This window comes from Ammodytes marinus (genome assembly GCF_949987685.1).
Source record: "Ammodytes marinus genome assembly, chromosome: 17".
Taxonomy (NCBI): domain Eukaryota; kingdom Metazoa; phylum Chordata; class Actinopteri; order Uranoscopiformes; family Ammodytidae; genus Ammodytes; species Ammodytes marinus.
In genome coordinates, this window is record NC_137221.1 from 13,496,475 (window position 1) to 13,510,300 (window position 13,826).

A 13,826-nucleotide genomic window follows, 5' to 3' on the forward strand; every position below is an offset into this window, starting at 1 on the left:
GGCTTGACGAGGAAATCGTCTGCATCCTGGGTGAAGACATTTCACGGGTAATCAACGTCGGCTGATCCTCCTTCCATCATTTTAAAGTTAAAAATCTGCCTCAAAGGTGGAGTCAGCGATTCTGGAGAACGCTTGTTGTCAGAATAATTTTTTTGTCAAAATCAGTGAATATCTCCTCACTATCTCCCTACCTGTCTTACGTACCGCGTGTGCGGCAAGGAAATCAGTTTTTCAATACACAGCCTAGGTTCTGTAAACTGGTATGGAAACAAAGGGGTCCAGTCTAACTAGCAACATGCCCGTTTACAGAGCCTAGGCTGTGTACAAACACTGGATTTTTTCCCAGTGCACACAGTACGGGCAGGTAGCAGATCGGGAGGTGATATTCACTGATTTTGACAGAAAGTTTCATATGTTTTGGGATTTCTAAGTGTATACATTTCTGTAATTTGTATTTATTTATTCATTTTGTAGATCCCTGCAGCCGTTAGTAGCACAATGAGGCATCTCGGCTTTCGGCATACGGAGGTTAGCACATGGCAGGCACAGATGTCCGAGAGCATCGGACTAATTGACCGGGAAATCAGCGCTGTTGAGCTGGTACATGCATACTTTCATATCTAAAACCCTAAAAGTGATACATTTAGGCGCACAGTAACCAAGAGATCTCTGTTAAAGAGTAGCAGGACGAAGCAGAACTTTGATGATACCATGTACTATTATGTAGACTCATGTAGACTGTTATAATTTATAGAAAAAAACATGTTCCAAGAAAATAAACAGTAGGATGGTGGCATGGTACCACAGTTTCCTACCCTTTGACTTTGAAGATCCGCCATTTTTCGACTAATGTGTTCCCTTTGTTGGAATGGCTGTGTGTTCAGGTGAAAGACACCACAGAGCTCTGCCTGCAGGAGAAGCAGCTGTACGCTCAGCTCATGAGCGACTGCGTAGCGCTCAGCAACATCTTGAACCCAGCAACCCTGAGACAGGACCGGGTCCTTGTGGAGCTGAAGAGGGAAGAGCAGTTGACTAATGAGATCAAAGCTCTGCTCCAGAAGCAGATCTGCATCCTGCTCAACAAACTCAGGTCCGTCAGACTTATTTCTCACTTAATTTGTTGTAGTTTGTAGTTGTGTCATTACACAGCTTAATACTTTTTAATTCAAAGCTCTTATCTTAACTTCTGAAGTGGCAAATGCTAGAAACACTTCAATTCTGAGAAAATGTTATTACAACTTCACTCTGCACGTTCCTGCGCTTCTTACCAGTGCGAAAACAGACATTTAAAAATTCTCCATCCTCCTACCCCCTCCAGCTGTTTGAAAGAGACCCGTTCTCAGCTGCTGGCCGATTATCGTGACAAGGCAGAAGCCATCAGGCTCACCACCAAATGCATCGCCCACGACGTCAGCAACTCAAGCTCCCGTCTCCCTGCCAGTCAGTACAGGCCCAACCACGTGAGCTACGACAAGTGGCTGAGGCACTGCAACGACCTGAGGATGCTGGCTGACAACCAGATCAGGGACTCGTCCATCTTCAGGGGAAACTTGCGCTTCACCCTGGCCAATGTAAGACGCCACAGGCCTAACCATCAAAACATGGAACAAAGACTCTTGTTAGGAATTATCATGCTGTCAAATGAACTTTAGGAAAAACTAGAAGACCACTGAATGTTTATCTGTTCTTACTGTTCATGAACTCTTATATCCTTGCTGAAATGTGACTTTTCTAGATGAAAAATGCTCTGGAACGCCAGCGCGTCAGCTCGAACGACGGCCTGAGGAAGAAAATCAACGACTTGAGCAAATACCAGGATACGCTGAACTGGGAGAGGCAGCGGGTCAGTCCACCTAACTGTACTCACAATTCACGCCATTTACTGTCCACAGAACAATTGCTCTAGACTCTTTTACTCTTACTAAATTTCTGTCTAATCTCCAGGTAAATGATGAGATTTCTGACCTGACGTCGGACATACAGAAAATTTGCGGTCAGATGGGGAACTGCGATTCCAAGCTGCATCAGGCAACCCACCGCCTGGACATCCTCAACCAGAGACCCAGACATGAGCTCTGCCTGGACAGGGTAAGGGTCCCAAATAAGAAGGGATTGAGTTGGATTTAGAGGCGCAGAAGGCCTTAAAATGCTCTTTAAATTCTTAGCTGTGGAAATATGATGCCTTTAACTTTCTCTTTCATGTTCTTCAGCCCCACTTCAGCCTCACACTGGAGAAACATGACCTGACCAAGATGTCGGCTGGACTTCTCCCAGTACTGATGAGCTCTCAGTAAGTCTGTCCTTTCACTCGAGTTTAAATTTTACCCCTGAATAGGACTAAACAGTAACTGTATGCTGCCATGTGAGTAGACCATCTTCTTTATAATACCCTGAAGGTACTAATTTCTGTGTCAAACTCTTATCTATAGACAGAACCTGGAGGCCACACGCAGGCGCCTGATGATTGTCGAAGACAAACTGGCCAAAAATGCCCAGGCCCTGGAGGTGGAGAGAAAGTGTCAGAACCTGCACCAGAGTTATCTGCCTTCGCTGGATTGCAAAGTGGTCCTCCTCAGCAAGCCCAAGCTGCGCTGCACCCCAGGCCACGCCAGCGCTCACAAATACATGCAGTATTAGAGCCTGCTAGAGTGCTGTTGCGCTCTACTGCGCTCATGAGGTCTCTGCCATGTGGCGTTGCAACATCTAATAAAACACTTCCAAGCATAATAACATTGGTTCGTCTGGAGTAGTTTGGTATTTCTCGTTTCTTTCTGCAGGGGATTGCTGGGTTTTAAAGAATGTAGTTTATTTTTTAAATATAACTTAAATCTGCTTTGTAGCCTTTACCATTCGCCAAAAAGTAAAATATGTCCTGCTTACAAATATGCTTAGATATGAAACAAAACCTAGATCAAAGTTATAAATCTGGGCTACATTTATTTAGAATTTTGGGCAGTGGAAATACATTTCTGTCTACAGGCTCGACTGAATTATCATACTGAATTATTCGAAGGAATAACTTATACAAGATCAGTATAAAGACAGGGAATATAAGGGCCCTATGTATTCAGGAGGTATTGTGCTTTTGGTGTATATTTCCAAACAAGAAGACAACAGTGAATAAACTGATGTATGGTCATTTATTAAGGACTTTTTGGCATGTTGGTAAGTTTTTATATTTCCATAAACCAGCAATTGCACAGATTTGTCCAGGTTAGCCCTTAATCAATATATTCAAATTTGAAGAGTGTCAGTTTGAGACATTTTAAAAGTTTAGGCATGGGTGACTGGGGGCAGAGCCAGGCCTCCTAAAATATATATTTTTTTACATTCTTAGGAAAAATGGATGACATTTCTTGCAACTTTGCCAACAAATTGTGACAAAACAATATACTCAGAGAAATGTAGGTATGGCTGTCACATTTGGCAGTTATAGGCTTTTAGACATCGATATCAGAAGTTAGGCTCGACAAAATTAACGTAGGCTATAAAACGAGAACAAAGGTCAACATCACCTGGAAAAAATATCTTCACAAGCTATTCTTGGCCAGTTCGACAATAACAGCAAAGCAAGTTTAATAAATTACATAACAACAGCCAACTGTAAGGCTATGTCCGTATGTGCCTGCAAGGTGGATATTTAAACCACTTTGAAATGTAGGCCTGTTGCAATGCCAATGATTATTATTATTATTAAGATGTTCCTCATAGGAAAACATAAGGAAAAGTAGCATGGAGGTCTATTTACAAGTCTTTGTAGGCTACATCATGAGAGATGAGACCAAAGACTACATTTGACAAAAACCAAGTGTGCTTCAGTTTAATGTGAAGAGATGTGGCCTTTAAAACCAAATCCTGCTATGGGACCCCACAAGTCTAGGGTCGACCCTGGGGGTTTCAGTTTGACATGAATTGGTCGAAAGTCCTCTTTCTGTGAACTTATGGCAGTCTCAGTGCTACCAGTGTCGGTCAAAGTGGACCGGTTAATTAGCAAGTGGCGTGCAGACGGTGTTTTGTAGTAGTGTACCGTCTGCGACACCCACAGCATGTTCTTGGGTGTCACCCATAGCCTGTGTGGTGTCACCTCTTTAACCAGGTCAGATTTATTGTAGCAACGGGCCCCTTAGCAACGCAACGGGTCCATGGAGACTGTCCGTGTGGAGGAATGCGAGGCTACACGGGTCAAATAACACGTAGATAAAACTCAGAGAGGTGTAAAACAAACCTGACATTTTATGACTTGTAGTTGTATGGAAGTATTTCACATCGTTAGTTTGAGGTGAATATGGGATGCGCCAGCTCCACCGATACAGTGGTCCAACCTCTGAGACCGGAAGACGTGAAGGGGGACGAGGTAGGTTCTTTGACACACAGCTGTAGCCTATTTCTTTTAGTTAGCTAAAAATGTGGAGAGAAGTTCAAAACGCATATCTTTATCTATCGGCTCCCGTTAACAATTTGTGGCAGATATTGAAGTATAGGTCTAGTGTTGAACTGTTGAACGTGTTACGGCGAAATCTGTGTGCCATCAAATGCTGTGACTCAAGAATACAAAATATTACGTGTCTGTCTGCCACTATTTTATGTCTCAACCACGGAATCACTATTTTTGGTTATAATAACTTATTTTTGGCGGTATAAGTTGATGGTGGTAGATGTCCCCTCCTTTATCAAAGCAGCTAATATCACAATGTAAAAATAGCCTAGAAGTAAAAGGTCTGTATTTAGGCTAAATGAGCAGAAAGATGTTGTAGGCCTACACAAAATATCAAAAATCAAAGTGCAGATATAATTATTTCATTATTACTAACCATTTGTGTAGCATATTTTAATGGGATAGCCTATACATTAATGTAAGCAGGGTAGTTTAATGTAAGCATATGAACTGCATCATATAGGAGGACAGGCTAATTATAATATTTAGGCCTATACAAAAACATGAGCACATTGATGATATGATATATGTTGATAGGCAAAGTAACACCTTCTGTTAGATTGATATAGTGAAGTCAAAAGTGCAAAGTTATACAAACACTACAAAATTGTACTAAATACACTGGTCACAGAAAACCATGCTATTTATGCAGAAAACACGCTGTTTACTTTTAAGGTTTAAAACTTAGATTTTGAGATGATGTAATTTGTAGGTGTGCATCACTGTTCCTGAGCTACCGTGTTAAGGACAATGTGTCAACACACAGATTTCACCACAGCAACATATCTCATGTCCACGATACCACACAACACGGGTTGACAATATCAAACATGTATGCATTCTCTGTCGTCAGGATGAGGCCGGAAGAAAAGTTGACGGCCGCGGAGATTCGGCCGTGTCAAAGGCCACCAGGGACAGCGGCGTGGTGATGGAGAACAGAGAGATCCCCACCATACCGGGAGCAGTGCCCGGACAACTTACACAGGACGGTGAGCATGTGCCCCCCCCCCCCCTCCAAAAAAAAAAGAAAAACACTGAATAAGAGACGTTTTTTTCTTTTTCTTTCCGTCCTCCAGGCTTGCTTCAGCTGGAGCGCCGCAAGTCCAGTGAAATCCTGGAGGAGCTGCTGTACCAGGGCATCATCCAAGTGGGACAGACTGGAGAGAGGGGCAGTGGTGCTGGAGAGGCTTACAGCATCATGGTTGGTACCTGGAGAAAACTTTGGTTTCACCGTAGTGTTACCAAAGCTCAGGCTTAGCAAGTCTCAGAACAGACAATGCTGCTGCTTCGATGACTGATGTCAGTGAATTTACTTGCAGATCTTATATTAGCAGGTCTACTTTACTACATAAAACTGCAAGAATTCATTAATTTGTTTGCCACAAAAGCGGAAACATGTTGTGAACAAAACATGAATATAATATGACCTTTGAAGAGGATATGGCTTATTTAAACATCTATCAGATGGGGAGCGAAATCAGAATTGTTTTATGTCCTGACATATGTTTTTTGGTCTTTACCATCTCCTCAGGGGAAATTGCTGTCTCTTAAACTGGTAAATACTCCATCATGTTAATTTTCATGCTTTTTCACTAGAAAACAGCTGCCTGCTGCTGAAGTGCTAAGTGGTTGGACTGAACCAAAATTCTAAAGTTGCGTGGCTCAAACATCCAAAAGAGTGATGTACAATAAAACTAAAAGTCTGATCATTTTCTTTGGGTTCATCAGTATGGGTAACCCCTGCCCTGTCACACCGAAGTAGTCATGTCGCCCTTTATTATTACAGAAATATTCATTATAGCTGCTTTATGGCTTTCTTTTTTTATTTTCTCTCACAATCTGAATTAAGAGCAAAAATAACAAATCTGATGACACCTACCAGTCTTACTGAATATTAAAGCCTCTAAATGTTGTCCATTGGCTACTGAGATTTTAATACATTAATGACAAATAGTAGTTGCTCAAATAACAAAATAGGAAAGACTCATGTGTATTAAAATAGTTTGCCTAAGCAATGCTGCCCTGTAAAAATACACACCTAAATAAACAAATTAATATGTTTGGCAAATGTTTGACAAAGACAGTGGAAGTGCATTTACCTTTAGTATTGAATGTTGGTCCTCTGTCTCCCCCTGCTGTGTGTGTGTGTGTGTGTGTGTGTGTGTGTGTGTGTGTGCGTGCGTGCGTGCGTGCGTTTGTTCTTGTGTGTTTTTTGTCAGCTGGATGACAGGGAAGGGGTCAGTCGAAGAAGACCACCTGCCAGACTTGAGTCCCTGAAGGCCAAGAAGGAGCAAAGTCTCCCCAGTATAGAAGGGATCGAGGAAAAGATAAAACTTGCTGAGGAGAGACGCCAGGTACAGTGTGTGTGTGTGAGCCCCCCCCCCCCAATTTATTGGATTTATTCAAATGCTTTTTCACACTCATCCTCTCCCTCTGCACCCCCTTAGTTAAGGGAAGACGAGCTCAAAGCACGTTTGAGGACCAAGTCGGCGCGTGTTTCTGGCCCCGTCGCTGCCCTCACCCCCACACGGCCGCTGTCACTGTCTCCGTCTCCCTTGACCCCGGAGCCCCTGGATCCAATGCTCGGCAAGGCGTTTGAGGTCGGAGATTGTGCGCGGGAGGCTGCAGGTGACGGCAGGGTGAAGGCAGGAGACAGTGGGAATAACAGACAGGCAGCGGCAGACAGGATAGGTGAAGATGGTGACGGGGAAGAGATAGAGGAGAAGGAGGATGAGGAAAAGGAGGATGAGGAGGAGAAGTCAACTCAGGTGGAGGAGTTCCAGAAGGACTACGCTTCCTCGGGGGAGCTGGAGAATGACTCTAGCTTTCAACGTGCCGTGGACAAAGAGGAGATATTTTAATTAAAAATTTTCAAAAATGAGCCCTTGATTCAGCACTAAGAGGGAAGGAGGCGTATCTGGTGGTGGGTAAAATGATTTCTTTAGCACAGACGAGAGGCCTGAGAAAGCTGTAAAGAAATTTGGTAGAAATGTACATATAGGCCCATAGATGTTGTAATTATATTGTAGCTCATAAATACGCATAAAGGGATATGAGGGTTGTTTCTTATTGTTTCTCCAAAGCAATGTGATTTACCTCAGTGATTGCTTAAAATAAGATTTTTATTTAGCCATGGTATTGTTGTCTCGTTTTGCATGTGAAGGTTGTACTTCAGACAGAAGATGGCGCTGTTTCATTGGGTAACATATGTAACACTGCTCCCTGAATCAGCATCTGCATGTGATAAGTTAATATGAGGAGGTTTTGGGCAACACAAAGAAGTGCCTCATGTGAGAAGGTGTGTAAGGCAGCGTTATTAACGATCAATAAAATTGTAATTTTTTCCCCCTACGTGTTGTTCTCTGCAGGCACTCAGTGATTTGTCAAAACCCCCAAGAAATCTGAATCTCTATGAAAGTGGCCAGTTAACTTTTAGAGTCATTTTTCTGAGAGTTTGAGGGATGAACACTAACCTTGGTGAGACTGAGCTGTGGATATTCAGCTGTTCCATTGACCTTTGACCTTTCCCAGGTCTCTGGCTGGACAGGTGTGGCCTACGCCATGGCCCAATAATAAACAAGGACAAAGTTACAGTTTCAGCGCTGCACCACAGCACTACAGACTATGCATTTATCAGAGAAAAGGAAATCCCAATTTGATGCAATAAGTCTGCAATGAATAACCTGTTTGTAGGTGTTTATGTTAACCTACAAATAGGGCCTCCTATTAGGGGACCACACTTATAAAGTATGATGAATACTATGACACATATTGGTATACAACATCAGAGGATGATTGGAAATGGAGTATACTTAAAGCTTTTCCATGTGGGCCTGTAACAGCCTGTTATTGTAAAAGCAGAAGAGGATTCAGACTAGTCAGCATGTTGCACATGAACAGAAAACAACAATTGAACGCAACCTGACCGGATCCCCTTTGTTGAGCCTGGGAAACTCGATACTGGTCCCCCCCTTTTTTTCACGACTCCACTCGGACCTTAATGTGCAGGGCTGCATGAATAAAATAGTGATTGAACACAGGCTCCAAAAAGGTAGACGCTCTATCAGGTTGCATTTCTTTGTGATCTGGAGTCCTGCGGTGGCAATTCACATTCAGATGGATGTGAAGGCGCATGTGGGCCCTCATCTATCTCTTCACGTTAAGAAAACAGACTTTGGTGGAAGTTTTTATTGTGGTTCCACAAACATTTCTTTATTGACAATGTAGAAAAAACAAATCCAAGGGACCAATTGTATTGACCTGATTCAATTGGCTGTACAGGGTATGACAAAACATGTTTTCTCACATCAAACATGACACAGTGATGTTCCCATATCAGAAATGTGTCAGCTCACCAGCGTAACATCTAGACACGGTATCTATGTAGGCCCTGAACAGGGCGCACACAGGAGCCGGAGCCACCATGAATGATTAACAGCAGACTTCCCTCTCAAATTACTGGAGGTCAATTACTCATCATGGCTGTTCTAAAGGGACACGCATGCAGCAGTCAGAGGCTTCACAAGTCGTTTTTAATCATTGATGCTCAGAGACTCTTGGCCGAATTGATCTCTTGACGGTTTTACTTGATCCCTTCCCATAATAATAGCTCTGCGTCATTCAATGAGACGCAGTTTGAAATGATCCATTCTTCTCTCACCTGATTTCAATTATTTAAACTTGATCACAATCTTTGTCAGATAACAAGGGTCCATTCATCTAAAAGTTCCATCTCAAGGACCCCAAAATGAGTTTTGAATTGGGAACCAATTGTGTCAGATTTAATTATTCAAACCGGTTGAAGCTTTATTTTAACACTGGAGCCACATTGCTCTTATGATGCAAAAAAACACAGCAGAAAGCCTTTGAAAGGGACTTTCCCCAACACTTTCTAACCCTGTATGGACACAGGATCTTGCCAAAACTCTGTCAACCCTCCACAAGTGGTCTGAAGGCTGATCCTTCCAGTGGAGCCTCTAAGCTGCACCTGTCAGTCTGCTCACTGCTGTTGTATCTGCTCCCTGACCGTCTGTTTTTACAGCAGGCCTCATCCCTGAAAGCCTATAGAGACAGGATGGAGCTCTTCTATGGAAAAGTCCAAAACGGGTTTTATCGTCAAAGAGTGAAAAGACCAAAATTAAAGGATATGTATCCATTACGCAATGAATGTCACACATTTATTCTTATATATGAACCACACTGAAAGTACCTTCTCATCTTTGTTCTATGTTCAAAATTACATTAATATGCACAGTGTTTGTAAAATAACGTAAAATATGTAGGCCTAAAGTTGATCCTAGAATCGCCCCTGGCACCCCAATATATCATCTGTGGTATCAGTTTTATTTGTCCCCTGCTGGTTCATTAAACGGGAGACAGCCCGGATCTTTTTCGTGGAGGAGCTCCAGTGTGTCACACAGTGCAGGTTTCCCAGCTGTTTGTGCGCGCCGGTGGGCGGGCAGAGTCTGGGGCTGCACGCTGGGTGGAGTTAGGCGCAGCGCTTTTAGGAATGGGTCCCAAACCTATTTAGTTAGACAGCAGAGTTACCAAGAAGAGCTGGAAAACACCTGATGGTCTCTGTGGGACAATCCGCTCTATATAATTCTCCTCTTAACTGTCGGAAGCTAAATCTACCTCCACACTTAATTTTTTTTGTCGAGTTTTTGTTTTGTATTCTCTTCTGAAAAAAGTTACAGAGCCAGCTGAACTCACTTTCTCTCCCTATCTCTCTCTCTCTTTCTCTCTCTCTTCAGCTAACGAATAATTGATAAGGAGACTTTGCACTATTCTTTTTTTTATTGTTCATATTTATTGTATTTTTTGCACTAACGATGCACACCACGCAAAAGGACACGACTTATACGAAGATTTTTGTCGGGGGTCTTCCCTACCACACCACGGATTCAAGTCTCAGGAAATATTTTGAAGTGTTTGGTGAGATTGAAGAAGCGGTGGTCATCACCGACAGACAGACCGGCAAGTCTAGGGGTTATGGATTCGTAAGTATATCACTTAAAAAAATAACACATGGTTTTACTCGAATGTAACAGGTTTTACGCACGTATAGAAACTAAATCTTGCCACCACCCGCTACTGGCAAAGTGCGCAGCTGTTGCTGTCTGTCATAATATCTTGACTAACATGAATATATCATCAGTCATGGGATGTTTGTGTTTTGATTTGAAGCCCCTGCTGTAATTTGTTATTGGCCTCTGTTGCAATCTCGCACCCACCAACTTGTTGGGCATTGGTATGCGCCCTGACACGTTTTAAAGAGAGCTGCCCTCACGCTGACAGCTCTGGTGGGCAGAGAAAAACCTAGCGGTGGTGTCCTAGTGTTACACAGTAGCTGTTTTTCAAACACTTGTTTCCTCATCGTTAACGCGGTTTAACACTTTGGTGTACAATATAAAAAGGGTTTGCTCCCTTTTGCCATAAAACGGACAAACAAAACGTATTTAAGGAGCAGTTTGTGGGGCCATAAGTTTAACGTAGTATGTTTTAAAACATCTCTTTTTTCAGTGACAGTTTCATTCAACCATATTCATGTACAGCATATGGGCTACTGCATACATAAACATGTAACAGGCTCTCCTAAAGAGGAACACCAAACCTTATTTGGCTTCTTCAGGGACTATTACACTCTGTGGAAAGTCAATTTGGGCCATAACACAAGGTTGCTCAGTAGCACTTGATCTGTACAAAACTTTGTATTTCAACCTTTTAAACTATTTTAATTGCTTAAATCCTTATCATCATCACATGCATGTATTGTTCAACCTGTTTCTTTATTTTCTCTTTGAAAAAAGGCCTTTAGCCACAAAGAGTGATGAACTTTGGTTAATTGGAGCAAAAATGGAAACATTTTCATCTCAGCCATAGCTCCAATTCAATGCTGAGGGAGATGGATGTGTGTCTACTAAAGGCTTTCTATAAATCAGGGGTTAAACTAACATGCACACATCTGTATACCAAACTATTACTCATATGTGCTATTAAGCCAGCCGTCTTTCCCTGTGGGGTCTCCAGGAAAGCCTCATCCTTGTCTACACGCCTGCTTCAATGATCCACATCTTTCTAATGCTGGTGCTCGTGTTTGCTCCTCTGTCAGGTGACGATGGCGGACCGCACAGCTGCTGACCGGGCCTGCAAGGACCCCAACCCAATCATTGATGGAAGGAAGGCCAATGTCAACCTGGCCTACCTAGGGGCCAAGCCTCGGGTGATGCAGTCAGGTAAGGAAACAACTGTCTTTGTTCCCACATGTGATTGTTTGTGAGTGTGAAGTTGTGTTTGTAACCGGCAAAGCCACAAACAAGAAAACCGAGTCAATCTTTTCAAATTTTCTCCTCGGGGTTGGCTTGTTATTAAGATAGTTGCAGCAGACGTAAGAACACGTTTAGAGGACATCGGGTCGTAAATACTCTGCTCTTGTCTTTTTGACCTTTCAGTGAAGCTCTGGATTTTTATTTAATTAAAATTTTATCTAACTTATACTTTTTGTTCATGATTTTTTTCTGTACGTTGCAGGTTTTACCTTTGGTGTTCCCCAAATTCACCCTGCGTTCATCCAAAGGCCTTATGGGTAAGTACTGAGGAGTGTATTTTAGGGGAATGATGGGATGTACACATTGCCTTTGTAAAGACTTAATGAATCAAACATATTAAAATGTGATCTTATATCAGTTTTATTGTGTTATAATTGATACTATCAGTCTGATATTTCTTGTCTTTAGAATTTTTTCTCTCCAAATGTAATAACTGGTTGATAATAACAGGTGGACAATAAGCTATAGCTTTTAGTTTTATCACTGTCCACCAGACAGCCAGTCAAACTACCTCTTCTAGGTTTGTCAGTTTGTAAAAAAGTGTGTGTGTGTGTGTGTGTGTGTGTGTGTGTGTGTGTGTGTGTGTGTGTGTGTGTGTGTGTGTGTGTGTGCTGAGTGGTCGATGATGGAAACTTCCAGCCTGACTCAATGTTATCTATCTTTCTCTGGTCTGACAGGCTTGCTCTCGGTTAAGCTAGCTGTGCTGGTTTGTGGAATAGTTCTGTGAACATAATCACAGATCAAAGAAAGGAATTACCCGTAGACTCAAACACACACAAACAAGCTCTCAAAATGGTGATTATAGATGCATGTATGTGGGTTTTGACCTTTTTTATTTCATGTGAATAGAACTTAGAGCTTTGTGTGCGGTTATGAAGTGGTGTTTTTAGCTAAACCGTGTGCTTTCTTACTTTAATGACAAAAAAAAAATTGATTGATTGAATTTTTTGGGGTGTTCTTTTTCCTTTTTTGTGAAGGCGTGTTTACTTTGCCAAGGATGGGCAACGTTTTTTTTTGTATTGCTTTTAGCTTGTGGTTGACCTGTTTTGTTTAACAGGATGTGCAGTTTTATGTGTTTTCTTGGATGTCTTGTTGGAGTGAGTGTTGAATATGTTGTGTGATTTTTTCTCTCTCCCACCAGTCCCCTCCTTACTCCCATTCCTCTTATTATTACCATAAAGAATAACAAATCCCGATCACCGCTTGTGTGTGCTTATCGCATCTTCTTGGTGTTACTAGCAGTTTCTTACATTAACATTTTGTATAGCAGCAACAAATTCACCATGAAAGTGTCTCTCTATGCCATATCACTGCTGTAAATCCATTACAACTCTCTTTTTGTTTTCCTTCCTGTCTCAATCTCTGTTTGTCTTTGCTTGTCTCTGCACCACATAAACTTGTGGTCATGTAGCGCCATTTACCAATCAGAAGGTCTTATGAATGTATGACAAGCCAATCAGCTATTGTGTGAGCTTTAGTCATAGCAATTTGTGTATTGATGTGTGAACATGTCTGGTTACATTGGTATGTATGAGTATGTGCTATTATTGTGTTTATATGTGTGTGTGGGCTTTTGTCCGTTCACATGCATGCTAATTTTCAGCTCAGCTCACCAAAGTCTCCAGAGTGACACAAATGTCTGGATCTCTCTTTTCTCTCTCTCTCTCTCTCTCCCTGTCTTTCTCTCTTATTCTCTCAGAGCGAGCTTTCGTCACATGGGCTTGTGGTGTTAAGGAAAACAAGCGCGCCTATTGTGCCACACAAAGCCCCGTATGCTGACGCTGCAGTCGCAGGAAAATGTGTGTGTGTGTGTGTGTGTGTGTGTGTGTGTGTGTGTGTGTGTGTGTGTGTGTGTCTGTGTCTGTGCATGTGTCTGTGTGTCTGTTTGCGTGTGGGGTCTGGCAGTGGTGACGATGCGGGAGCATCTCTCTATCTCTCCCAGTCATGTAAGAGCAGAACAGGGGCCATTTAATCAGGGTCAGCGTGGATGTTTTAGGGGCCACATCCTTGTGCGTACATCTCATTTGATCATCTGTGACACATAGTTAAAACTATGATAAATA

General features: G+C 42.3%; 3 protein-coding genes across 3 annotated transcripts in view; all 3 read left to right on the top strand.

The window, feature by feature from the left end:
* LOC307264440 (tektin-B1-like) overlaps positions 1–2,637 on the top strand; it is a gene marked incomplete at both ends in the record, with an annotated part of 4,964 nt that extends 2,327 nt beyond the window's left edge. Inside the window, 8 exons of the mRNA XM_080045851.1 lie at positions 1–47; positions 475–600; positions 885–1,090; positions 1,319–1,571; positions 1,736–1,843; positions 1,945–2,088; positions 2,211–2,290; positions 2,430–2,637. The exon at positions 1–47 is cut by the window's left edge and continues 122 nt beyond it. Of these exons, the coding sequence (XP_079901977.1) occupies positions 1–47; positions 475–600; positions 885–1,090; positions 1,319–1,571; positions 1,736–1,843; positions 1,945–2,088; positions 2,211–2,290; positions 2,430–2,637 (1,172 nt within the window). The remainder of the gene's footprint in view (positions 48–474; positions 601–884; positions 1,091–1,318; positions 1,572–1,735; positions 1,844–1,944; positions 2,089–2,210; positions 2,291–2,429) is intronic.
* A 1,648-nt stretch (positions 2,638–4,285) lies between these two features.
* On the top strand, positions 4,286–7,296 carry stmnd1 (stathmin domain containing 1; the record flags this gene model as incomplete). Its single annotated transcript, XM_080045852.1, has 5 exons — positions 4,286–4,354; positions 5,289–5,424; positions 5,512–5,636; positions 6,655–6,789; positions 6,883–7,296. The coding sequence occupies 5 exons, from the start codon at positions 4,286–4,288 to the stop codon at positions 7,294–7,296; spliced, it is 879 nt and encodes a 292-aa protein (XP_079901978.1).
* Positions 7,297–10,066: 2,770 nt separating this feature from the next.
* Positions 10,067–13,826, top strand: part of cap2 (cyclase associated actin cytoskeleton regulatory protein 2) — a 33,524-nt gene continuing 29,764 nt past the window's right edge. The window contains 4 exon segments of the mRNA XM_080045853.1: positions 10,067–10,434; positions 11,547–11,670; positions 11,966–12,021; positions 12,024–12,036. Coding sequence (XP_079901979.1) covers positions 10,267–10,434; positions 11,547–11,670; positions 11,966–12,021; positions 12,024–12,036 — 361 coding nt within the window. The 5' untranslated portion in view covers positions 10,067–10,266.